The sequence below is a fragment of the Phocoena sinus genome, chromosome 2, assembly GCF_008692025.1.
Source record: "Phocoena sinus isolate mPhoSin1 chromosome 2, mPhoSin1.pri, whole genome shotgun sequence".
NCBI lineage: Eukaryota > Metazoa > Chordata > Mammalia > Artiodactyla > Phocoenidae > Phocoena > Phocoena sinus.
This window is the reverse complement of record NC_045764.1, coordinates 12,385,009-12,410,185: the sequence shown is the minus strand read 5'-3', so window position 1 is coordinate 12,410,185 and position 25,177 is coordinate 12,385,009. Positions and strand designations below refer to the sequence as shown.

The following is a 25,177-nucleotide window of genomic DNA, read 5'->3' as shown; positions in this document are numbered from 1 at the left end:
TATAATCACTGCAAAAGGAAGTTCTTCAGGAAGAAAGAAGATGATACCGGGCAGAAACATAGATATATAAAAAAAATAAAAGCTCCAGAAGTGGTATAAATGAAGGTGTCAAATGCAAACCTTGCCGTGGCAAATCATATCCATTTTTGTTACATGAAAATATCTATATTAAATTATAATTTTCTGAAGAATATAACATGTTAGAAACTCCAAAGAAATGTACTTTTGATGGACACATTGGAAAAGATCATCCAAAGGCATTTTGAGCAAGACGAATGGACAAATATGAGTTGCACAGTGACTTTCTGGAGAACTCTTTTTTTTTGTTGTTGTTTTTTTGTTTTTTTAGAGTTTTTTTTTTTTTTTTTTTTTTTTTAAACATCTTTATTGGGGTATAATTGCTTTACAATGGTGTGTTAGTTTCTGCTTTACAACAAAGTGAATCAGCTATACATATACATATGTTCCCATATGTCTTCCCTCTTGCGTCTCCCTCCCTCCCACTCTCCCCATCCCACCCTTCCAGGCTGTCACAAAGCACCGAGCTAATATCCCTGTGCCTTGCGGCTGCTTCCCCCCAGCTATCTACCTTACTACGTTTGTTAGTGTGTATATGTCCATGACTCTCTCTCGCCCTGTCAAAACTCACCCTTCCCCCTCCCCATATCCTTAAGTCCGTTCTCCAGTAGGTCTGCGTCTTTATTCCTATCTTACCCCTAGGTTCTTCATGACATTTTTTTCCCTTAAATTCCATATATATGTGTTAGCATACGGTATTTGTCTTTTTCTTTCTGACTTACTTCACTCTGTATGACAGATTCTAGGTCTATCCATCTCATTACAAATAGCTCAATTTCATTTCTTTTTAAGGCTGAGTAATATTCCATTGTGTATATGTGCCACATCTTCTTTATCCATTCATCCGATGATGGGCGCTTAGGTTGTTTCCATCTCCGGGCTATTGTAAATAGAGCTGCAATGAACATTTTGGTACATGACTCTTTTTGAATTTTGGTTTTCTCAGGGTATATGCCCAGTAGTGGGATTGCTGGGTCATATGGTAATTCTATTTGTAGTTTTTTTAATGAACCTCCATACTGTTCTCCATAGTGGCTGAACCATTTCACATTCCCACCAGCAGTGCAAGAGTGTCCCCTTTTCTCCACACACTCTCCAGCATTTATTGTTTATAGATTTTTTGATGATGGCCATTCTGACTGGTGTGAGATGATATCTCATTGTAGTTTTGATTTGCATTTCTCTAATGATTAATGATGTTGAGCATTCTTTCATGTGTTTGTTGGCATTCTGTATATCTTCTTTGGAGAAATGTCTATTTAGGTCTTCTGCCCATTTTTGGATGGGGTTGTTTGTTTTTTTGTTATTGAGCTGCATGAGCTGCTTGTAAATTTTGGAGATTAATCCTTTGTCAGTTGCTTCATTTGCAAATGTTTTCTCCCATTCTGAGGGTTGTCTTTTGGTCTTGGTTATGGTTTCCTTTGCTGTGCAAAAGCTTTGAAGTTTCATTAGGTCCCATTTGTTTATTTTTGTTTTTATTTCCATTACTCTAGGAGGTGGGTCAGAAAGGATCTTGCTGTGATTTATGTCATAGAGTGTTCTTCCTATGTTTTCTTCTAAGAGTTTGAAAGTTTCTGGCCTTACATTTAGGTCTTTAATCCATTTTGAGCTTATTTTTGTGTATGGTGTTAGGGAGTGATGTAATCTCATACTTTTACATGTACCTGTCCAGTTTTCCCAGCACCATTTATTGAAGAGGCTGTCCTTTCTCCACTGTACATTCCTGCCTCCTTTATCAAAGATAAGGTGTCCATATGTGCGTGGGTTTATCTCTGGGCTTTCTATCCTGTTCCACTGATCTATCTTTCTGTTTTTGTGCCAGTACCATACTGTCTTGATTACTGTTGCTTTGTAATATAGTATGAAGTCAGGGAGCCTGATTCCTCCAGCTCCTTTTTTCGTTCTCAAGATTGCTTTGGCTATTCGGGGTCTTTTGTGTTTCCATACAAATTGCAAAATTTTTTGTTCTAGTTCTGTGAAAAATGCCAGTGGTAGTTTGATAGGGATTGCATTGAATCTGTAGATTGCTTTGGGTAGTAGAGTCATTTTCACAATGTTGATTCTTCCCATCCAAGAACATGGTATATCTCTCCATCTATTTGTATCATCTTTAATTTCTTTCATCAGTGTCTTATAATTTTCTGCATACAGGTCTTTCGTCTCCTTAGGTAGGTTTATTCCTAGATATTTTATTCTTTTTGTTGCAATGGTAAATGGGAGTGTTTTCTTGATTTCACTTTCAGATTTTTCATCATTAGTATATAGGAATGCCAGAGATTTCTGTGCATTAATTTTGTATCCTGCTACTTTACCAAATTCATTGATTAGCTCTAGTAGTTTTCTGGTAGCATCTTTAGGATTCTCTATGTATAGTATCATGTCGTCTGCAAAACAGTGACAGCTTTACTTCTTCTTTTCCGATTTGGATTCCTTTTATTTCCTTTTCTTCTCTGATTGCTGTGGCTAAAACTTCCAAAACTATGTTGAATAAGAGTGGTGAGAGTGGGCAACCTTGTCTTGTTCCTGATCTTAGTGGAAATGCTTTCAGTTTTTCACCATTGAGGATGATGTTTGCTGTGGGCTTGTCATATATGGCCTTTATTATGTTGAGGAAAGTTCCCTCTATGCCTACTTTCTGCAGGGTTTTTATCATAAATGGGTGTTGAATTTTGTCAAAAGCTTTCTCTGCATCAATTGAGATGATCATATGGTTTTTCTCCTTCAATTCGTTAATATGGTTTATCACATTGATAGATTTGCGTATATTGAAGAATCCTTGCATTCCTGGAATAAACCCCACTTGATCATGGTGTATGATCCTTTTAATGTGCTGTTGGATTCTGTTTGCTAGTATTTTGTTGAGGATTTTTGCATCTATGTTCATCAGTGATATTGGCCTGTAGTTTTCTTTCTTTGTGACATCCTTGTCTGGTTTTGGTATCAAGGTGATGGTGGCCTCGTAGAAGGAATTTGGGAGTGTTCCTCCCTCTGCTATATTTTGGAAGAGTTCGAGAAGGATAGGTGTTAGCTCTTCTCTAAACGTTTGATAGAATTCACCTGTGAAGCCATCTGGTCCTGGGCTTTTGTTTGTTGGAAGGTTTTTAATCACAGTTTCAATTTCAGTGCTTGTGATTGGTCTGTTCATATTTTCTATTTCTTCCTGATTCAGTCTTGGCAGGTTGTGCATTTCTAAGAATTTGTCCATTTCTTCCAGATTGTCCATTTTATTGGCATAGAGTTGCTTGTAGTAATCTCTCATGATTTTTTTTATTTCTGCAGTGTCAGTTGTTACTTCTCCTTTTTCATTTCTAATTCTATTGATTTGAGTCTTCTCCCTTTTTTTCTTGATGAGTCTGGCTAGTGGTTTATCTATTTTGTTTATCTTCTCAAAGAACCAGCTTTTAGTTTTATTGATCTTTGCTATCGTCTCCTTCATTTCTTTTTCATTTATTTCTGATCTGATTTTTATGATTTCTTTCCTTCTGCTAGCTTTGGGGTTTTTTTGTTCTTCTTTCTCTAATTGCTTGAGGTGCAAGGTTAGGTTGTTTATTCGAGATGTTTCCTGCTTCTTAAGGTGGGCTTGTATTGCTATAAACTTCCCCCTTAGAACTGCTTTTACTGCATCCCATAGGTTTTGGGTCGTTGTGTCTCCATTGTCATTTGTTTCTAGGTATTTTTTTATTTCCTCTTTGATTTCTTCAGTGATCACTTCATTATTAAGTAGTGTATTGTTTAGCCTCCATGTGTTTGTATTTTTTACAGATCTTTTCCTGTAATTGATATCTAGTCTCATGGTGTTGTGGTCGGAAAAGATACTTGATACAATTTCAGTTTTCTTAAATTTACCAAGGCTTGATTTGTGACCCAAGATATGATCTATCCTGGAGAATGTTCCATGAGCACTTGAGAAAAATGTGTATTCTGTTGTTTTTGGATGGAGTGTCCTATAAATATCAATTAAGTCCATCTTGTTTAATGTATCATTTAAAGCTTGTGTTTCCTTATTTATTTTCATTTTGGATGATCTGTCCATGGGTGAAAGTGGGGTGTTAAAGTCCCCTACTATGAATGTGTTACTGTTGATCTCCCCTTTTATGGTTGTTAGTATTTGCCTTATGTATTGAGGTGCTCCTATGTTGGGTGCATAAATATTTACAATTGTTATATCTTCTTCTTGGATCGATCCCTTGATCATTATGTAGTGTCCTTCTTTGTCCCTTTTAATAGTCCTTATTTTAAAGTCTATTTTGTCTGATACGAGAATTGTTACTCCAGCTTTCTTTTGGTTTCCATTTGCATGGAATATCTTTTTCCATCCCCTTACTTTCAGTCTGTATGTGTCTCTAGGTCTGAAGTGGGTCTCTTGTAGACAGCATATATAAGGGTCTTGTTTTTGTATCCATTCAGCCAATCTGTGTCTTTTGGTGGGAGCATTTAGTCCATTTACATTTAAGGTAATTATCGATATGTATGTTCCTATTCCCATTTTCTATATTGTTTTGGGTTCGCTACTATAGGTCGTTTCCTTCCCTTGTGTTTCGTGTCTAGAGAAGTTCCTTTAGCATTTGTTGTAAAGCTGGTTTGGTGGTGCTGAACTCTCTCAGCTTTTGCTTGTCTGTAAAGGTTTTAATTTCTCCATCAAATGTGAATGAGATCCTTGCTGGGTAGAGTAGTCTTGGTTGCAGGCTTTTCTCCTTCATCACTTTCAGTATGTCCTGCCACTCCCTTCTGGTTTGTAGGGTTTCTGCTGAGAGATCAGCTGTTAACCTTATGGGGATTCCCTTGTGTGTTATTTGTTGTTTTTCCCTTGCTGCTTTTAATATGCTTTCTTTGTATTTAATTTTTGACAGTTTGATTAATATGTGTTTTGGCGTGTTTCTCCTTGTATTTATCCTGTATGGGACTCTCTGTGCTTCCTGGACTTGATTAACTATTTCTTTTCCCATATTAGGGAAGTTTTCAACTATAATCTCTTCAAATATTTTCTCAGTCCCTTTCTTTCTTTATTCTTCTTCTGGAACCCCTATAATTCGAATGTTGGTGCGTTTCATGTTGTCCCAGAGGTCTCTGAGACTGTCCTCAGTTCTTTTCATTCTTTTTTCTTTATTCTGCTCTGCAGTAGTTATTTCCACTACTTTATCTTCCAGGTCACTTATCCGTTCTTCTGCCTCAGTTATTCTGCTATTGATCCTATCTAGAGTGATTTTAATTTCATTTATTGCATTGTTCATCGTTGCCTGTTTCATCTTTAGTTCTTGTAGGTCCTTGTTAACTGTTTCTTGCATTTTGTCCATTCTACTTCCAAGATTTCGGATCATCCTTACTATCATTATTCTGAATTCCTTTTCAGGTAGATTGCCTATTTCCTCTTCATTTGTTAGGTCTGGTGGGTTTTTATCTTGCTCCTTCATCTGCTGTGTGTTTTTCTGTCTTCTCATTTTGCTTATCTTACTGTGTTTGGGGTCTCCTTTTTGCAGGCTGCACTTTCGTAGTTCCCGTTGTTTTTGATGTCTGTCTCCAGTGGCTAAGGTTGTTTCAGTGGGTTGTGTAGGCTTCCTGGTGGAGGGGACTAGTGCCTGTGTTGTGCTGGATGAGGCTGGATCTTGTCTCTCTAGTGGGCAGGTTCACGTCTGGTGGTGTGTTTTGGGGTGTCTGTGGCCTTATTATGATTTTAGGCAGCCTCTCTGCTAATGGGTGGGGTTGTGTTCCTGTTTTGCTAGTTGTTTGGCATAGGTTGTCCAGCACTGTGGCTTGCTGGTCGTTGAGTGAAGCTGGGTGCTGGTGTTAAGATGGAGGTCTCTGGGAGATTTCCACTGTTTAATATTATGTGGAGCTGGGAGGTCTCTTGTTGACCAGTGTCCTGAAGTTGGCTCTCCTACCTCAGAGGCAGAGCCCTGACTCCTGGCTGGAGCACCAAGAGCCTTTCATCCACACCGCTCAGAATAAAAGGGAGAAAAAGTAGAGAGAATTAGTAGAAGTTTGAGTAAAGAAAGAAGGAAAGGAGGAAAGGAAGGAAGGAAGAAAGAAGCAAAGAAGGAAAGAAAGGAGGGAGGGAGGGAGGGAGGGAGGAAGGAAGAAAGGAGGGAAAGAAGGAAAAAAGACAGAAAGAAAGATGATACAGTAAAAATAAAATAAAGTATAATATAGTTATTGAATTAAAAAATATTTAGAAAAAAAAAAAAGGGACGGATAGAGCCTTAGGACAAATGTTGGAAGGAAAGCTATACAGAGAAAATCTTACACAGAAGCATACACATACACCTTCACAAAAAGAGGTAAAGGGGGAAAAATCATAAATCTTGCTCTCAGAGACCACCTCCTCAATTTGGGGTGATTCGTTGTCTAAAGGAGGGAAGGAAGGAAGGAAAGAAAGAAAGAACGAAGGTAAAGTATAATAAAGTTATTAAAATTAAACTTAATTATTAAGAAAAAGAATTTTTAAAAAAAAATCATGGACGGATAGAGCCCTAGGACAAATGGTGGAAGCAAGAGTATACAGACAAGATCTCATACCAAAGCATACACGTACACATTCACAAAAAGAGGAAAAGGGAAAAAAATCATAGATCTCGCTCCTAAATTCCACCTCTTCAATTTGGGATCATTCCTTGTCTATTCAGGTATTCCACAGATGCAGAGTATATCAAGTTGATTGTGGAGCTTTAATCCGCTGCTTCTGTGGCTGCTGGGAGAGATTTCCCTTTCTCCTCTTTGTTCTCACAGCTCACAGGAGCTCAGCTTTGGATTTGGCCCTGCCTCTGCGTGTAGGTCGCTGGAGGGCGTCTGTTTTTTCGCTCAGACAGGACGGGGTTAAAGGAGCCGCGGATTCGGGGCCTCCGGCTCACTCAGGCCGGGGGTTGGGGGATGGGGGAAGGAGGGGCACTGCGTGCGGGGCGGGCCTGCGGCGGCAGAGGTGGCATGACGTTGCGGCAGAGGCCGGCGTGACGGTGCACCAGCCTGAGGCCCACCGTGCGTTGTCCCGGGGAAGTTGTCCCTGGATCCCGGGAACCTGGCAGTGGCGGGCTGCACAGGCTCCGCGGAAGAGGGGTGTGGAGAGTGACCTGCGCTCGCACACAGGCCCCTTGGTGGCGGCAGCAGCAGCCTTAGCGTCTCCCGCCCGTCTCTGGGGTCCGCGGTTTTAGCCGCGGCTCGCGCCCATCTCTGGGGTTCGCGCTTTCAGCCGCGGCTCGCGCCCGTCTCTGGGGTTCGCGCTTTTAGCCGCGACTCGCGCCCGTCTCTGGGGTTCGCGCTTTTAGCCGCGGCTCGCGCCCGTCTCTGGAGATCCTTTAAGCAGCGCTCTTAAACCCCTCTCCTCGCGCACCAGGAAACAAAGAGGGAAGAAAAAGTCTCTTGCCTCTTCGGCAGGTGCAGGCTTTTCCCCGAACTCCCTCCCGGCTAGTCGTGGTGCACTACCCCTTCAGGGTATGTTCAAGCCGCCAACCCCAGTCCTCTCCCTGAGCTCCGTCCAAAACCAAAACCCGAGCCTCAGCTCGCAGCCCCGCCCGCCCCGGCGGGTGAGCAGACAAGCCTCTCGGGTTGGTGAGTGCTGGTTGGCACCGATCGTCTGTGCAGGAATCTCCCCGCTTTGCCCTCCGCACCCGTCGCTGTGCACTACTCCGCGGTCCCGAAACTCCCCCCTCCGCCTCCCGCAGTCTCCGCCCGCAGAGGGGCTTCCTAGTGTGTGGAAACTTTTCTTCCTTCACAGCTCCCTCCCACTGGTGCAGGTGCCGTCCTTATTCTTTTGTCTCTGTTTTTTCTTTTTTTCTTTTGGCCTACCCAGGTACGTGGGGAGTTTCTTGCCTTTTGGGAGGTCTGAGGTCTTCTGCCAGCCTTCAGTAGGAGTTCTGTAGGAGTTGTTCCACGTGTGGATGTATTTCTGGTGTATCCGTGGGGAGGAAGGCGATCTCCGCGTCTTACTCTTCCGCCATCTTCAAGGTCCCCCCAAGATTATCTCTGGAGAACTCTTAAACACTATCTTTACTGCTGAAGACTAAGCTATTTGGTGGGAGATTTCCAGGGGCTCCTACAAATTGCAATGACTTCTCACTGATCTCTTATCAACCAGCTGCTTGGGTGCTTCAGTCTGAAATCTTTTTTTTGTTGCTTTCCTAATAGATGTTCTCCTAGCTATTCCAGTGGTTGTATAAGAATCCCAAACTATTGAAATCTTTCTAATTTAAGTATAAAATTTACCTTTAAAATACACTTATGCCTTATTTAATGTAAACCAGACAGAAATGTTATGAATCTTAATCAGAATCCACTTGCATATATTCAACTAGAGAGAAAGACCACCAGAATTACTCTCTAGGACATTCAGGCTCATGTCTATCGGTTCTGGTGGCATGAAACACAGTATGGGTTCACCATATGCTTTCAGCCATTGGATTAACTGGACTCCGTAACACTTCATGGCACTGGTTATAAGAAACTCCTTATTCTATTCTGGAGATATATATATATATTCATATAGTCAACAGAAGAATGTTTCCCACATAGAAATTAGTGAAGGAGATCCTCAGGCTATATTCAAGATTTTTTAAAAGCCTAAAAATCAGTATACCTGATTCCCTAATAAGGCTGCATAGGCTAACAAAACATAAGAACTCTTTGGATTTGGCTGGCATAAAATCAATTCAGTGAGCTATCCTTGGTTATCTAAAGTTGATCAGAAATGCAAGTTAGCAGTAATATGTAATAGGTGAATAAGGGGAAACAAATAGCTTTCCTTTAATTAGTTTAGTTTTTTGATGAACGAATGGTGACTACAACTGAGGCATTACACGAAGAAAAGTCTAAGTACCACCCTCCACGAAAATACATTCCTAAAGAAAGGGGAATTGAAATATGTTGTAATTTATACAAACTAATCCCTAGGGTTTGAGGAGAAACCTGAAGAGGTCAGGGCTGGAGAAACTGACAAGCTGGAAGAGCTGGACCCGAAGAGGGTGGCTGATAGTCCAATGCCAGCATCCAGTGGGGTGTAGCTACCTCAGGTTGACAGTGGTGAACATCGGTATTAAAGCTGTTCTATGACAGTGTTTGTAATAGAATTCACAGCAGAACTAGTACATGCAATGATGGCAGTTAGGATGGGTGGCAGCAAGTCAAATGTTCAGGGGGTGAGACCCAAGTCCCGGCAGTATCAGGACTCTGGCAAATGACCTGGTGTTCAAGACTGGCCCCAATTCCCAGGGAGAACTGGAAAGAAACCCACAGCTGAAACCCAGGTAAATGGAATAAAGCACACCATGCAGTGAGGGGTCAGGTGGCTGCCCTGTGGGCTCCTGAATGACATTTCCTCTGTTACCACCAAGGTGATATTACATGTGGTCAGGACCTAGCATCTGCCCTATGGCTCAGAGTGTCCAGGGAAGAATAGCAATTGATACTAATCTCTTCTTTTCCTGATTTCCACAACAATCTTAAGCCCTTAAATGAAATTATACTTAAATATCACAAACTCTACAAGTAAAATGTTATTATTCTTCCCCAGCAAAAATAAACAAGAAGAAGACAAAGCATAAAACCTTTCAAGTGATTTTTTTGTTGTTGTTGTTTTTTTGTGCAGTATGCGGGCCTCTCACTGCTGTGGCCTCTCCTGCTGCGGAGCACAGGCTCCGGACGCGCAGGCTCAGCGTCCATGGCTCATGGGCCCAGCCGCTCCGTGGCATGTGGGATCCTCCCAGACCAAGGCACGAACCTGTGTCCCCTGCATCAGCGGGCGGACTCCCAACCACTGCGCCATCACTTGATTTTTTGTTAAAAATCAAGTGATTTTTAACAAAAACCATTTTTCATTTGTGGAACAAACGCTGGATATTATTTTCACCAAAATATTTTCAGTCCCCAATATACTGAAAGTACTTATTTATCATCAAACTACTTAGAGTAGAATAATACAGAAAGTCAATGCCACCTTTCAGTTGAAGTTTAAATATGGTATTACTCAGATTTTTCAATTTTGGTCTCTGACAACAGAATCTAAAGATGCATTCACTTTAGCGGCAAATGACAAATTTGATTTTAAAATAAAAAACAAGTAATTGTTGTGTATGATTTCAATTATCTCCACATTTTAAAGTTATTCCTATTCAGGAATTTCCTGGCGGTCCAGTGGTTAGGACTCAGTGCTTTCGCCGCTGTGACCCCGGCAAGCCGCACGGCACAGCCAAAAAAAAAAAAAAAAAGCTACTCCCATTAGAAAACAAAGATCCAGTACGATAAGGAAAATTCTTTTGTGTCAACATAATCTATCAAAATACAGTAAATATCCTTTGACAGTCCCTGAAGACCATACAACCGTACACGTGTCCGGGACTGTCCTAGCTCTGTACCACTCCACCACCCTGGGCTGCCAGGTCAACAATGAGCAAAATGCTGGCTTTTTCACACAGCTCTACAGAACTATGAACTACCTGCTTTAGGAAGGCAAGCCCAGGGGAAAAATAACGAAATAATGAAACAATGAACAGGTTATATGATTTTCTTCTCTGATGGAGCGTATTTTCAACTTCACGGGCAGCTCAATCAAATAAAAGGGATGTACAGGAGAGGAATGGGAAAGATCTTCCTTTCACCCACCTTGCCTATAATACTCTACACCCATAATAATTCCATATCCCACAGTAATAATAATTTTTTAAAAATTACTAGCTTGCAGGGTGACTATGGTCACACTTGCAAAACTATTGCAAAAGTACTTCACCTTGCAATTCTTGAACGTTTAAGGAACAACATTCTAGAGCTTTTATTAAAGTTTTTCCTTATGTCCAAATTGCTTTGTATTGAATGAACTTTAAGAATGGGAATACGACTGACTTTGTCCCCTGTCCCATTTCCCACATGGAAGGGTCCTGATGCTTTCTGCAGATCTAAGCGCGCACCATATGTTCCATCAGCGCAGACAGGTGACCCCATGGAAGCTCAGAAGTCTTCCAGGGAAGCATTTACTGGGTGCAGCCTTAATTAACTAATTACCCTGGAGCAGGGGCTGTGGGAGGGAAACCTGGGAATGTAAGTTAACCTTGCTTTGTGAAACCTCAGTATTTGAAATGTTTTACAGCTATCAAAAAATAAACTTTACACAAAAACGCTGTCCAAATACAAATTTCATGTTGTGAAATATTTCATAAATAGAAATCACACAGCAATGTTCCTATTGTGCTTTTCAGACTGGTTGAACACTCAGTTTATCACTGTGTGCGCCGCTGGGTGAAGCACGTGTGCTGTTCCCACCGAATGACACAGATTTCAAAAAATAAGTATGATTAATTAGATAAGGTAAATGACTGATGTAAAAACTTCCTGCAGCAAGCTCTCTGTTTGGTCATTTACACGTGGTCAAGATGACAAAACCCTTTAAAGACAATTTTTAAGAAGTCCAACTACCTCAATATAATAAAATATTTAAAGGAGAGAAACAGGAAAATGATAACCAGAGTGCATATAGAGAGAGCTAATCTACAATGAAGAATACACCACATGGGGAGGTGATGGAAGGGAACACTCTTTATAATAGGATCATTATTAACAAAAGTGTATATGAGAGTAATAATGGTGAGCTAGAAAAATATATTTCCCTTTAAAATCGAGTCAATTCCTATGAAAATGTAAACTCCAGCTTATGTCATCTCTCCCCTCCCCCAGTCCAAGTTTTACAATAAGTAAAAGTTACACATTAACTTCCGAGTCTCCCAGCTGACAAAATGTACTCGTAAGCTTCGGAAACATCTAGATAACAGTCATTACGGTCAGAAGGAGAGACTGTGACACTAGGAGAAAACCCTACTGAAATGACACCTTCTCAGAGATGCTGTCTGCCTTTGTCTCCCCTTCATGGTGTCTTTCCTGTAGGGGAGAACAGTGGTATTTCTGCCCCTTGTCGTTGGGACTTTGGAAGCTCAATTTTGATGGGTAAATTCGGGACTTTGGAGTTTCTAGTCTGCAATTCTAGGATTTAGTTAGGGCTCTGGGTTTGCTCTAGGGAAGGGGTTGTCCTGTCCCCGTCTCCAACCCCACTCTGCAATGCTCCCGCCATCAGCTCAGAGTCTCAGACCACAGACCCCCGGCACACACCCTGATCTCAAGGTAGCTGACAGAGGTTTATGGAACAGGACACTGCCTCGGCCACAGACTCCCTAAGTCCCAGGCTTGGACTACAGCCCCTCGCCCAGTAAGCCTGGGCCCCCCGCCCCAGGTCAGCAGGCAGCCCTGCATGCTCAGCCCCGGGGGCAGGGGGTTGCTTTTTGTTTTCTTGCTTTGTTGTGGGCCTCCTCCCCCCACTCACCGCCGCCAAATACTTCCCAGATCTGGATTCTAAAAATCTTACTTCTAGAACCCAGTCATTGGTCAGTCATGTGCCGCATTCCCCAAATGTCCTGCTCCCCCTCAGGAAATTCCAGTTGTTGATACTTCCTAACTCTGCAAAGTGGACGCGCTCTTAGAGGAGAATGCTTTTTCTCAAGTCCTGGGGTTTCCTTCCAAGTGGAGTGACTGCCACCAGTATTAACACCCTGGCCTCCCTCTACCTGCTGCTCTACTTCCCTCTTTCTCCTCCGAAAGGAGAGAAAGTGGTGGGTTCGAGTGGTGAGCCATCTGCCTGGTGAGTGAGCGAGAGAGGGCTATTACCTTTTCCTGCCCCCGCTTGGAGCAAGGATGACACAGCGAGCATGATTCCGCTCTGTTCTCCTGCCCTGAGTGTCGGAGAGGTAGATTCTGCCCCCTGGGGGAGAAGGAGGGAGAACACGGGGACACGTAGAAACAAGACAAAAGAGTCTGGGAAACCAAAAGATTCTAGTGGACAGACTCTTTCCAGGAAGTGCTGTACCTTGGCCATATGTGTCACCCATCAGCCTCTAAGCTTTCTAAACGCCAACGTGGAAAAGGAGCTTTGACTGGTTGCACGATTCACAGGGCCCACAAGATAGATCGATTGTTCAGAGAAATGCAACTATTCCCATAACTAAGCTCAGAAGAAAGTTCGCCCCAGGATCATTTTAAAGGGAGGTATTGGGTAACGCAGTGAGCAGTGTCTCTGCACAGTCCACACAATAAGCCAACACTGAGATGAACATCACAGACCTACTTCTTGATATGCCCTTTAATATAGACCAATGGCACCGCCGTAGGCCAGGTAGAAGCAACTCTGATTATCTGGGGGTAAGGAGGTTTCTAGCATATAATTCATGGATGTATGTCTCCGATAGCATGAGCTAGTCCATGGTTGATTTAGAACAGTCCATGAGCAGGGCTTCCCTGGTGGCGCAGTGGTTAAGAATCTGCCTACCAATGCACGGGACATGGGTTCGAGCCCTGGGTTTGCTGTAGGGAAGGGGTTGCCCTGTCCCTGTCTCCAACCCCACTCTGCAATGCTTCTGCATGCCGCGGAGCAACTAAGCCCGTGCGCCACAACTACTAAGCCTGCACTCTAGAGCCCATGTGCTACAACTACTGAAGCCCGTGTGCCACAACTACTGAAGCCCATGCACCACAACTACTGAAGCCCATGCACCTAGAGCCTGTGCTCCACAAGAGAAGCCCGCACACCGCAACGAAGAGTAGCCCCTGCTCGCCACAACTAGAGAAAGTCGGTGTGCAGCAATGAAGACCCAACACGGCCAAAAATAAATAAATTAATTAATTAAAAAAAAAGAATAGTCCATGAGCAAATGGACTTTCCAACTGCACATCTTTCAGGGAGTCTCCAGGAAGCCTCTGATAGATACTGGGCAGTCATGAGTTAGAGATTATACACGCTAAAAAGCGCTTGGAATGTGGCTTCTCTGTGTTGCTAATTTAATAGAGATCCACGAAGCCATGGTGACTAAGCCAAATAAACCACCACGCTCAGGACAACGGTGGCATCCTCCTGGATAAGGTAAGGGGCCTGATGAGGACGCATCGGTGAGGGGAAGAGAAGCCAGAGCCCCCTGCCCAGATGCACGCAGAGGGAGTAAGGGGAATCGGGTGTCTGAGACTGTTTGCAGGTGAAGGTGTCCCGGGGTGTGGTCCTGTGAGTGGGTCTTACCGTAGGCTGCTCTTCCTTTGAAGCCTTCTTTGGACTCTTGACTCTTTTGGCCTTAGAAAGCAATGAAACGGTGAAGGAAGAACGTGGCCTCAGAGCGCGTGCACTCCCGGGCTGTGAGGGCCACGGGGACAAGGTGGTTTCTTTCCCCTTGATGGCTCTGGGGCTCTGGCACAGAAAAAGAGCCAGCTCTGTTATTCTCACTATACATGCCTCCGATTCGCCTCCCTCTCTTTTCCTCCCTTGTCCTCCTCTCCTGAGCTAGAATCGCAGTCCCGAAGGGCCTGGATCTACTCTTGCTCCCTGTCCCACCATCCCCGGTCCCCCAGCGCCCTCCGCTCCTGCCTGATTTCATTTGCAGGTGAGGCCCAATTTTCCATTCCTCCCACTGATGCTCGTGAGCTAAGAAAAACATACCAAGAGATCAGTGTTTTCTGGAAGCACCTGGAAAGGTGGGGTCTTGGTGGAGTGGGGTGAGGTCGTAGCTTGAGGTGGGTGTCGTATTTGTACGGAGGTGGAGGTGGGCGTCGGGGGCCGCAGGCAGGAGCGACGGGACAGGAGTCTGAAGGGCCAGGGCATTGAGCCTGGGGGTTGGGACGCCAGTGACACCTTCCACTCTCACTCCCTCCTCACTGCTCTCACCCACCAGTCCCTCATCTCCCATGCACACGTCTTGCCTCACTTTTAAGTGTTTTCTCCTTCAAACTTGGATGTGGGAAAGTGAAAAGCCTCGGGATGGTGTGTATAGGTTCTTCAAGCCAGATGCCCAAATAAGAAATGAACAGAGTAAAAGAAAAAACAAAAAAAGAACTTAAATGCAAACCTTGGCGACTATGGCATCAAACTTTCTTCTCATTTCAAGGTCCTCTTTCTGTTTATTAACCTGTGAAATTAAAGACCCATGTCATTTGTTATCATTTGCAAAGATTAAGAAAGAGAATTTTTGGTAAACTTCTTAAGCAATGAAAGAGTGGCATTTTAAACCATTTCACTGCCCAAACTATTATAGGAATATAAATTATAATACTGAATGTAAATTAGAAGAGAAAATAAATTTGCACCCAGAAAAAAAAGTACTTTATAATAGAGATTATAGGAAAACATGCAATTGTTTGCTTATGTGTATTTATTTTATTAACATTATTGTGTACCAGGCACTGCACTAGACTCTTAGAATAAATAATACATAAACCTTGCCATCAAGCATTTAGGTTCTAGCAGAAAATGGGTTTCTAAAATGCTCCAATTAGGGGATTCCCTGGGCATCTAGTGGTTAGGACTCTGAGCTTCCACTGTTGGGGGCAGGGGGTGGGTTCAATCCCTGGTGGGGGAACTGAGATTCCCACAAGCCATGAGGCTGGGAAAAAAATTAATTAAATGCTTCAATTAAAAAAATTTTTTTATATATACCAAAAAAGGAAGCAGTGCAAATGTTAGTTAGAAATAATAAAAATATGACCATCTGACTTGAGGAAGAGAACAATAGCTACAGTGTTGAATCTCCCTGTGTAATTGTAAGTGTCCCATGACCACCACCCTCCCTACCAGGTAATCACTATTCTGAATTTTGTGCTCGGGATTCCCTTTTATTTTTTTGATAATTTTTTGTCGCTTTTATAGGCTTATCTTTTTACCCCATTGGTATCTTTAAACAATATACAATTTTAGTTTTGCTTATTTTTAAACCTTGTTTAAAAATCATAATGTATGTGTTCTTCATCAACTTGTTTGTTCCACAGTTTCTGAAATTAACCCATGTTGATACTGGAAGTGGTTCATTCATATTGGCTGCTGTACTCAAGTGTATGAGTAGAGCATAATTTATTAATCCATTCGCTGTCAATGAACATTTGGGAAATTCTAATTTTTTTTATACATAATATGGCTTTGAATATTCCTGTACCTGTTCCTCCAGGCACATGTGCTAGGGATCTTCTGTGTGACATTATATGCCTAGGAGCGGAACTTTGGGGCATATGTTAAGAGAATGATCAGCTTCAGAAGATAACCCAAATTTGTTTTCCAAAGTTTTTGTAACAATATACATAGTCCCCAGCAGTTTATGAGAATTCTCTACTCCACATTCTCACCAACACTTGGTACTTTTATATTAATGAAATCAAGCACATTTTCAATCAATGTTCATTGGCCATTGAGTTTCCTCTTTTGTGAAGGGCCTGTTAAAAACTTTTGCCCATTTTTCTATTGGGTGGTTTTTTTCTCATTGATTTGAAGGAGTTATTCACGTATTCCTGAAAACAGCTTTGCGAATACATAAATGGTGCGAGTATCTTTGCCAAATTGGTGGCTAGATTTTAAACTTTCTTTGAGGGGGTCTTCTGATGAAAAGGGGCCCTTAATTTTTGTGGGGTTGAAATTTTTAACTTTCCTTTTATGCTTTATTTTGTGTCTTGTTTAGGCAATAATTTCTACTTGGAGTTCATATGATTTGTTCCCTAGAATTTTAAAAGACTGTTTTCCCTTTATATTTGAATACTTAATCCATACAAAATGGATATGTATCATGTGAGGTAGGGAGCCAGTTTCATTTTATGCAATTGTTGAATCAATTGTTAAGCATCTTTAGTGAAAATTCCACCCTATTTACATTGATCTGTGATACTGATATATATTATTTACGTATGTCTGGTTCTGCTCTGGGTTCTCTATTTTCTCCCAATGGTCTACCCCTGGCCCAGTACCATGATGTCCTAATTACCTTAAATTTATATTAATAGCTTACAGAAGAAATCGCTCCCTACTCCATCATGTCATTATTTCACTTTGTTTCCTAGTTATTCTTGACCCTTGTTCTTCCATATTAATTTTAAAATAAGCTTGTCAATTCCATGAAAAACCTTGTAGTAATTTTGGTTGGAATTTTATTGAATATAGAGATCAGTTTGGTGAGAACTATTATCTCTAAGATAATCTAGTTTGCCTATGGCGACTAAGTTATGGCTCTCCATTTATTTAGTTTTTGTAATCCCCTTAAGTTTTTTTTAAAGTCTTTATTAATCCCAGTCAATAATTTTTTTTAAGTCTTTATTGAATTTGGTAATATTGCTTCTGTTTTATGTTTTGGCTTTTTGGCCGCAAGGCATGTGGGATCTTAGCTCCCCAGCCAGGGATCAAACCCGCACCCCTTGCATTGGAAGGCGAAGTCTTAACCACTGGACCGCCAGGGAAGTCCCAATAGGTTTTATAATTATTTTCCATGGAGATTTTTACAAATTTTTATGAGATTTATTTATAAGCCCTTTATAAACTTTGCTATTTAATTATAAATTTTTATAACTTATAATTTCTCCTAATTTTTGATTGAGAAATCCAATTGATTTTAGAATGCTGATCTCCTATCCAGCGATCTTGTTAATTTAAATAATTTGTCTTTAAGTGTTTTGCGAGGTTGGCTAAGTGGACAATTGCATCCTCTCTGAATAATAACAGTCTTGTTGTTTTCCACTCTACTCCTCACACCTCTTGCTGTCTTTTTTTCTTATTCTACTACACTGGCCAGAATTTCCAAAATAACTAAAAAAATGGTATTAGGCAACCTTACCTTGTACTGATTTTAAAGAGAATGCTTCCTGTGTTTCACCAAGAAGTCTGTTTGCTGTAGGTTTTACTCTTTAGCAAGGTAAAGAACTTCCTACTTCTCATGGGACAGCGGTGTGTATGTGCACACCTGTGTGTGCATAAGATTGGATGTTATTTTTTCTCAAAGAATTTGCATCAACTCAGAATATCATATAATTTTTCTCCTGTAATCTGATTGTGTGGGGAATTACATTAATAGCTTTTGCCCAAATCCTTTTAAAACTTGATGCATTCTTTTGAATGTTGCAGCTTGAGCCTAATATTGTTTGTGAGATTCATCCATATTGTTACCTGTCACTCTAAGTTATTCCACAACTAATTTAATTTACTCTAGGTTAGATGGACATTTGAATTGTTTCCAATTTGGGGCTATTACCAACAATGCTGCCCTGAACATTCTTGAAAATGTCTCTCTTTTGTGAGTCATTCTAAGGTATCCTCATCTTAAACAATAGTAGAAGATTTGCCAAACAATTGTCAAAATTAGTTTACTACCTTTTGAGAGTTATGAAAGTTCCCATTGCTTCACAACTTTGCCAACACTTAGTACTGTAAGCCTTTTAGTTTTGTTTTTAAACAATCAATCTGGTGTGAGCAATACTGTTTCTTTATGGTTTTACTCTGTTTCACTTATTGTTGAGGAGATTGGATATATTTTTGTAGGTTCCTCATCTGAATTCCCACTTTTCAACTCTTTGCCTATGTTTCTAGTGGATAGTATGTCTTTTATTAAATTGATTTTAGGGCATATTTATATTTTGGGGATATTTATATTTTTAATTAAATTTTTAATCAATTTTAATTAATTTTTAAATCAATTTTTAATTAAAAATTGATTTTAGGGCATATTTATATTTTGTCAACTCTATGACGTGTGAAATCATCACTACAGTCAAGATAACGAACATACCCACCACTCCCAAAAGTTTCCTTATGCCTCTTTGTAAGTCAATCCTGCCTCATCACCAGGCAACCATTGATCTGCTTTCTGTCACTATACATTAGTTTGCATTTACGAGAATTTAAAGTAAGCTGAACCGTACAAAGGTATTCTTTATTTTGTCTGGCTTCTTTCACTCAACATAATATTTCTGAGATTCATCCTTGTTGCCGTGTATAAGAACGATCCATTTCTTTTTATCTCTGAGTAGTATTCCACTGGGTAGATAAGGTACAACTTATTTACCCATTCACCTATTAATAGACATCAGGGTTATTTCTCCTACGAACATTTACATACAAGTCTTTGTGTGAATATACATTTTTACTTACCTCAGATAAATACTTAGGAGTGGAATAGCCAGATCACATGATAAGTATAGATAAATTTTTTAAAGTATTTAAATATTTTCTAAAGTGGTTGGATATTTTACATTCTCACCAGCAGTAAATGAGAGTTCTAGGTGTTCCTCACTTTTGACAACACTTGATGCGGTCAGATTTTGACATTTTAGTCAGTGTAGTGAGTATATAGTGAGTGACAATATCTCACTGAGATTTTAATTTGTATTTCCCTAAAGAGTAATGATGCTGAGCATCTGTTCATGTCATAGTTCGCCACCCATACGTCTTCTTTAGTGAAGTGTCTGTTCAGATTGTTTGCCCATTTAAAAAATTGGGCTGTTGACAGTGTTACTGAATTGTAAGACTATTTTATGTATTCTAGATGCAAATCTTTTGTTAGGTATGTTTTGCAAATATTTTTTTCCAACTCTGTAGCTTGCCTTTTCAGTTTTCTTTTAACATTCTGAAGAGCAAAGGTTTTTAATTTTGATGAAATGCAGTTTACACTCTTTAAAGAAATCTCTGCCAAACCTGATGTCACTAAGATCCTTTCTTGTGCCTTATTCTATTAATTTGTGGGTTTAGCTATTACATTTAGATTTATGATTCATCTCAAGTAAATTTTTATATGAGGTAGGAGGCAAGGGTTGAGGATCATTCTTTGCCTATAGCTATCCATTTATTCCAGCATCACTTGTTGAAAGGATCATCCTTTCCTGCTTGAATTGCCTTGGCACCTTTGTCAGAAATCAGTTCATCATATATGACCCAAAGGGTCTACTTCTTGGCTTTCTATTCTATTCCATCAATCTATGTGTTTATCCATATGCCAATATCACTTTATCTTGACTACTGTGCCTTTAAAGTAAGTGCTGAGTTCAGGTTGCGTGAGTGCTTTCTCCAGCTTGTTCTTTTTCAAAATTGTTTTAACTATTCAAGGTCCATGAATTTCCATATACATTGTAGAGGAGCTTGTTGATTAAAAAAAAAATACCTGCTGGGATTTTGATTGGGATTGTGTTGTATCTATAAATCAATTTAGAGATAACTGACAGATTAATAACATGCATCTTCTGAGTCACGAACACAGTATGTTTCTCCATCTAGTTAAGTCTTCGGTTTCTCTCAGCAGTGTTTTGTATGGTTTTGTACATTTTCTGTCAAATTTATCCATAACCATTTCATATTTTTATGTTATCGCAACTGGAGTTTTTTAAAATTTCAATTTTTGATTGTTCATTGTTAGTACATAGAAATGCATTATTTTGATCTTTGTAACCTTGCTAAATTCACTTATTAATTCTAGTAGTTTTTTTGTAGATTCCTTAGAATTTCCTATATAAATGATCATGGTTATCTGGGAATAAAAACAGTTCTACTTTTTCCTTTCTAATCTGGATGCCATTTATTTCTTTTTCTTGCATATTATACTGGCTAGGACCTAAAAAACAATGTCTAGTGGAAGTGATAAGAACAGAGAGTCTTGTCGCATTTTCTGATCCTAGACTTAAAACATTTAGGCTTTCACTATCAAATGTACTAATGGTTATGTTTTGTAGGTGCCCATTATAAGCTTTAGAAGGTTTCCTTCTATTCCCAGTTTGCTGAGAGCTTTTATCGTAAATGTATATTGGACTTTCTCAAATGCTTTTTCTACATCTATCTGCCCCCTGGCTCCAACGTTTTACATTTTTCCCACATGCAAAATACATTCATCCTCATCCAAGGCCTCAAAAAATCTCATTCTATAACGGCATCTGCTTGAAGTCAGGATCTGATTACTTAAATCAGGTTTAGGTGCAGTTGAGCCTCCTTGAATAAGTCTATCTTGATTGGAAGACCCAGGAACTAAAGAGACAAGTTATCTGACCCCACAGCCAACATACCAGGGTGGGACATAAGATAACCACTAAAGACCCTCCCCTTGGGTCATGGATTTATCTATTCCCACTGGAAATGTGTGATGGTTCCTAGGCACAGAAATTCAGACATGTATTTTATTAGAGTAAATGTCTGGGTTACCAAAATATCAGTTTTCTAGCTGAATGGCCAAATGCTGGCATGTTACAGGTAATAGAACTGGACAGACTTGAGGCATGGTTCAGAGGGAACTCAGGCAACAAGGAAACCAGTAACGGAATCAAAGCCCACTGCAAAGATAACTCAGTGCTCTGCCCTCAGAATGAGGGGCTAGAACAACCTTTGTAACTCCTTTCTATCTCAAGTCTGGATTGTTCCTAGAAATTCAAGTCTGGATTGTTCCTAGAAATAAGGTGCACTGGGATGAAGTAGATAGAAAATTAGTTAAGGGTAAGAGTTCAATTATGGTAGTTTTCTGATAAGGACCCTCTTTTTTGTTAGCTTCACGATCAATGAAAGTTCAGGTTACAAAATCTACATATAAAAATCAGTAGCATTTCTATACACTAACAACGAATTATCTGTGAGAGTAAAAAGAAAATGATCCCATTTACAATATAACTAAAAGCAATAAAATATTTAGGGATAAATGTAACCAGGAGGGTGAAAAATCTCTACACTGAAAACTACAAGACACTGATGAAATAAATCAAAGAACATACAAATAAATGGAAAGAAACTTCATGTTCATGGATTGGGAGAATTAATATTGTTAAAATGTCCATACTACTCAAAGCCATCTATAGAGTCAATATAATCCCTATCAAGATTCCAGCAGCACTTTTTACAGAGGTAGAAAAACAATCCTAAAAATTATATGGAGCCACAAAGTCCCCCAAAACCAAAGCAATCCTGAGAAAGAAGAATAAAGCTGGAGGAATCATACTTCCTGATTTCAAACTGTATTATAAACCTATAGAGTCAAAACAGTATGGTACTAGCATTAAAAACAGAGACATAGACCAATGGAACAGAATCAAGAATATGGTCAACTAATATTTGACATGGCAGCCAAGAATACTCAATGGAGAAAAGACAGTCTCTTCAATAAATGGTGATGGGAAAATTGAACAGTCACATATAAAAGAATGAAACTAGACCCCTATCTTACACCACTCATAAAATTAACCCAGAATGGATGAGGGACTTAAATGTAAGACAGGAAACCATAAAACTAGACGAAAACATAGGGAAAAAGCTTCTTGACATGGGTCTTGACAATGATTTTTTTTTTGGATATGACACCTAAAGCACAAGTAACAAAATAAAAAATAAACAATTTGGGACTGCATCAAACTAAAAAACTTCTGCACAGCAAAAGAAATAATCAACAAAATGAAAAGGCAACCTACAGAATGGGAGAAAATATATGGAAATCATATATGTGATAAGGGGTTAATATCCAAAATACATAATGATCTCATAAAACTCAACAGCAAAACCCCAAATAATCCAATTAAAAAATGGGCAGATGATCTGAGTAGACATTTTTCCAAAGAAGATGTTCAAATGGCCAACAGGTACATGAAAAGGTGCTCAACATCATTAATCCCCGGGAAAATACAAATCAAAACCACAATGAGAGATCACCTCCCACTTGTTAGAATGGGTTGTCACTGAAAAGACAAGAGGTAACAAGTGTTGTCAAGGATGTGGAGAAAAAGGAACCCTTGTGCACTTGTTGGTGGGAATGTAAATTGGTGCAGCCGGTATGTAAAACAATACACAGGTTTCTCAAAAAATTAAAAATGGAACTACCATATGATTCCACTTTTGGGTATTTATCCAAAGGAATCAAAACACTATCTTGAAAAGATATATGCATCCCATGTTCGTTGAAGCGTTATTTACAATAGCCAAGACATGAAAGCAACCTGAAAGTCCATCAATGGATGAATGGATAAAGATGTGGTATATTTATACAATGGAATATGATTCAGCCATAAAAAAGAAGGCAATCTTGCCATTTGAGACAACATGGATGGACCTGGAGGGCATTATGCTAAGTGAAATAAGTCAGATAGACAAAGACAAATACTGTGTGATCTCATATATGTGGAATCTTAAAAAACAACAACAATAATAACAAAAAACTCATGGATACAGAAAACAGGTTGGTGGTTGCCTGAGGCAGGGGGTAGAGGTGGGACCAAAATGGGTGAAGGTGGTCAAAAGGTACAAACTTCCAGTTATAAGATAAGTAAGTCCTGGGGACGTAATGTACAGCACAGTGACTGTAGTTAACAACACTGTATTGTATATTTGAAAGCTGCTAAGAGACTAAATCTTAAAAGTTCCCATGATACGAAAAAAATTATGACGGGCATTCCCTGGAGGTCCAATGGTTAGGAATCCACGCTTTCACTGCCGCAAGCTGGGTTGCACAGCCAAAAGGAAAAAGAAAAAAACTGTAACTTCACGTGATGATGGGTATTAAGTAACTAGACATATTGTGGTGATGATTTTGCAATATACGCATGTATCAAATCAATCATTATGCTGTATACCTGAAACTAATACGATGTTATATGGCAATTATATCTCAATTTGACCAAAAAAAAAAAAAAAAAAGGATAAATGAAAGCCACCAAGCATAGGAATCACAGAAAGATTCAAAATTATTTCATATGCTTCTCCTAAAACTAACTAAGGGTACATCGTTCCATACTTTCTTGCTTACCTATACTTACTGATCCTGCCTTTTTACTACAACCTCTTTGACTTTTTAAACTAGGCTCTTAATAGGCCAGAAAATAAACTGTATTGAAAACAGTAATAGACACACATGGAACAAAAACCCTTCAGGGAGCACGTCTTTTAATTTTTACAAAGTGACTCTGGTCAACCCCACCTTCTTCCACTCCTCCATCTGGCCACAATCACAAATCTCCATTTCTGGAAAAAAGCACTGTAGCAACAAAGCCAGCCTCCCTTCCAAGTGAATAACAGAATCCCTTGGTGGGGGGAAGGGGGTGCCAAATAGTGATCTTGTTGGGCCCAAAGTTATGCCATGGAAGCCCAGTCCTAAGCAGAACCTTAAGTACACTCCTTCTACTGAAAATATGAGCCTCCAGACCAGCTCTGAACACGCTGAAGGCTCTTGTGCTGTCGCGAGGTTTGCGACGCAAGATCTTGCTGCTTGGCAACAAGCGTGGCGCTCAACTTCTAAACAGCAAAATAAAACATGATTGGTTCCCCATGGGCAATATAATAGCACCAGTTAACCGCTTACAGTTCAAATAGAGCGGCAAAGTAATTCACAAACTGTGTAGTCCGTTCCTAGCATTGGCACGAACTCACTGGTGGAGTAGTTTAATTTCTTCTCTGATACTGCTAACAAACTGACAGTTTAACATCTGCTTCCCACTCTATAAAAACACTTTGTATTTTAATGACAATGTGCACATTTAGTTGTTTGTTTTCAGAAGCAACTCCTGGACTGGGGGGAATGACAGAAGAGGAAGGGGGTGGGGCAGAAATCGACCACGTATACTCAGTTCATGGAGATGACTTTTATACGCCAGGGGTTTAAAAGTAAAGAGTTCAAAATAACACATTTGTTAACACATGGTTTCTGTGGATAGCTAACCATAATTTTTTTCCTGGCCTGCATTCCCAAGTTGGTTTCATAGAAGGCTTTATTGTAGTCCCAGAGCATTGTTTTGCATTAATTTCTATGACAAGGCACCCAAAACACATGGTGCTGAGAGTAACAAAACAGTTAGGGAAACAGTCATGACTTGGCACAAAGTGTGACAAGCTGTAAAAAAGGGAATGTTTCAATATCTGAAGTGGTGTTGATTTCCTATGAACAACCTTTTCTCTTCTAAACAGTATCATATTCTTTTCAAGCACATTTAGAACGCAAGTCAAGCTGTGTTTTATTTTTGATTATAATAAACACAGTCAGTTTACTGTAACAAAGACATAGTAGTGGTGATCAGTTGAAAGCCAAAGTACGACACCATGAGCTGGACGGGGGGTGAAGTCGGGGAGCCTGGGGGGGGCGGGCGGGTAGTCAACTGATAAAATAAAAGACCAGCCGTCTGGAAAGTTCGCTTAAAAGAACATAAAAAGGCAGTGTTTTCTTATGAGACTAACACAGAATGCCAAAATATCTGGCTGGGCTCTTTTTTGTTGTCACTTATGGCAATTTGTAACTAAAAATAGTAAATCCTTCAAAATACTGGGCTCTCATATTTGTTTTTTTTAATCCCTATAATAAAATACAAAAATTTTGTACACTGCTTTAAATTGTAATACTCTTTC

The 25,177-nt window shown here is 40.0% G+C and overlaps 1 protein-coding gene across 1 annotated transcript in view; it reads right to left on the bottom strand.

Moving 5' to 3' along the window:
• Positions 1-25,177, bottom strand: part of C2H10orf67 (chromosome 2 C10orf67 homolog) — a 110,999-nt gene that overhangs the window by 15,594 nt on the left and 70,228 nt on the right. Inside the window, 2 exon segments of the mRNA XM_032619054.1 lie at positions 14,108-14,272; positions 14,928-14,987. Coding sequence (XP_032474945.1) covers positions 14,108-14,272; positions 14,928-14,987 — 225 coding nt within the window.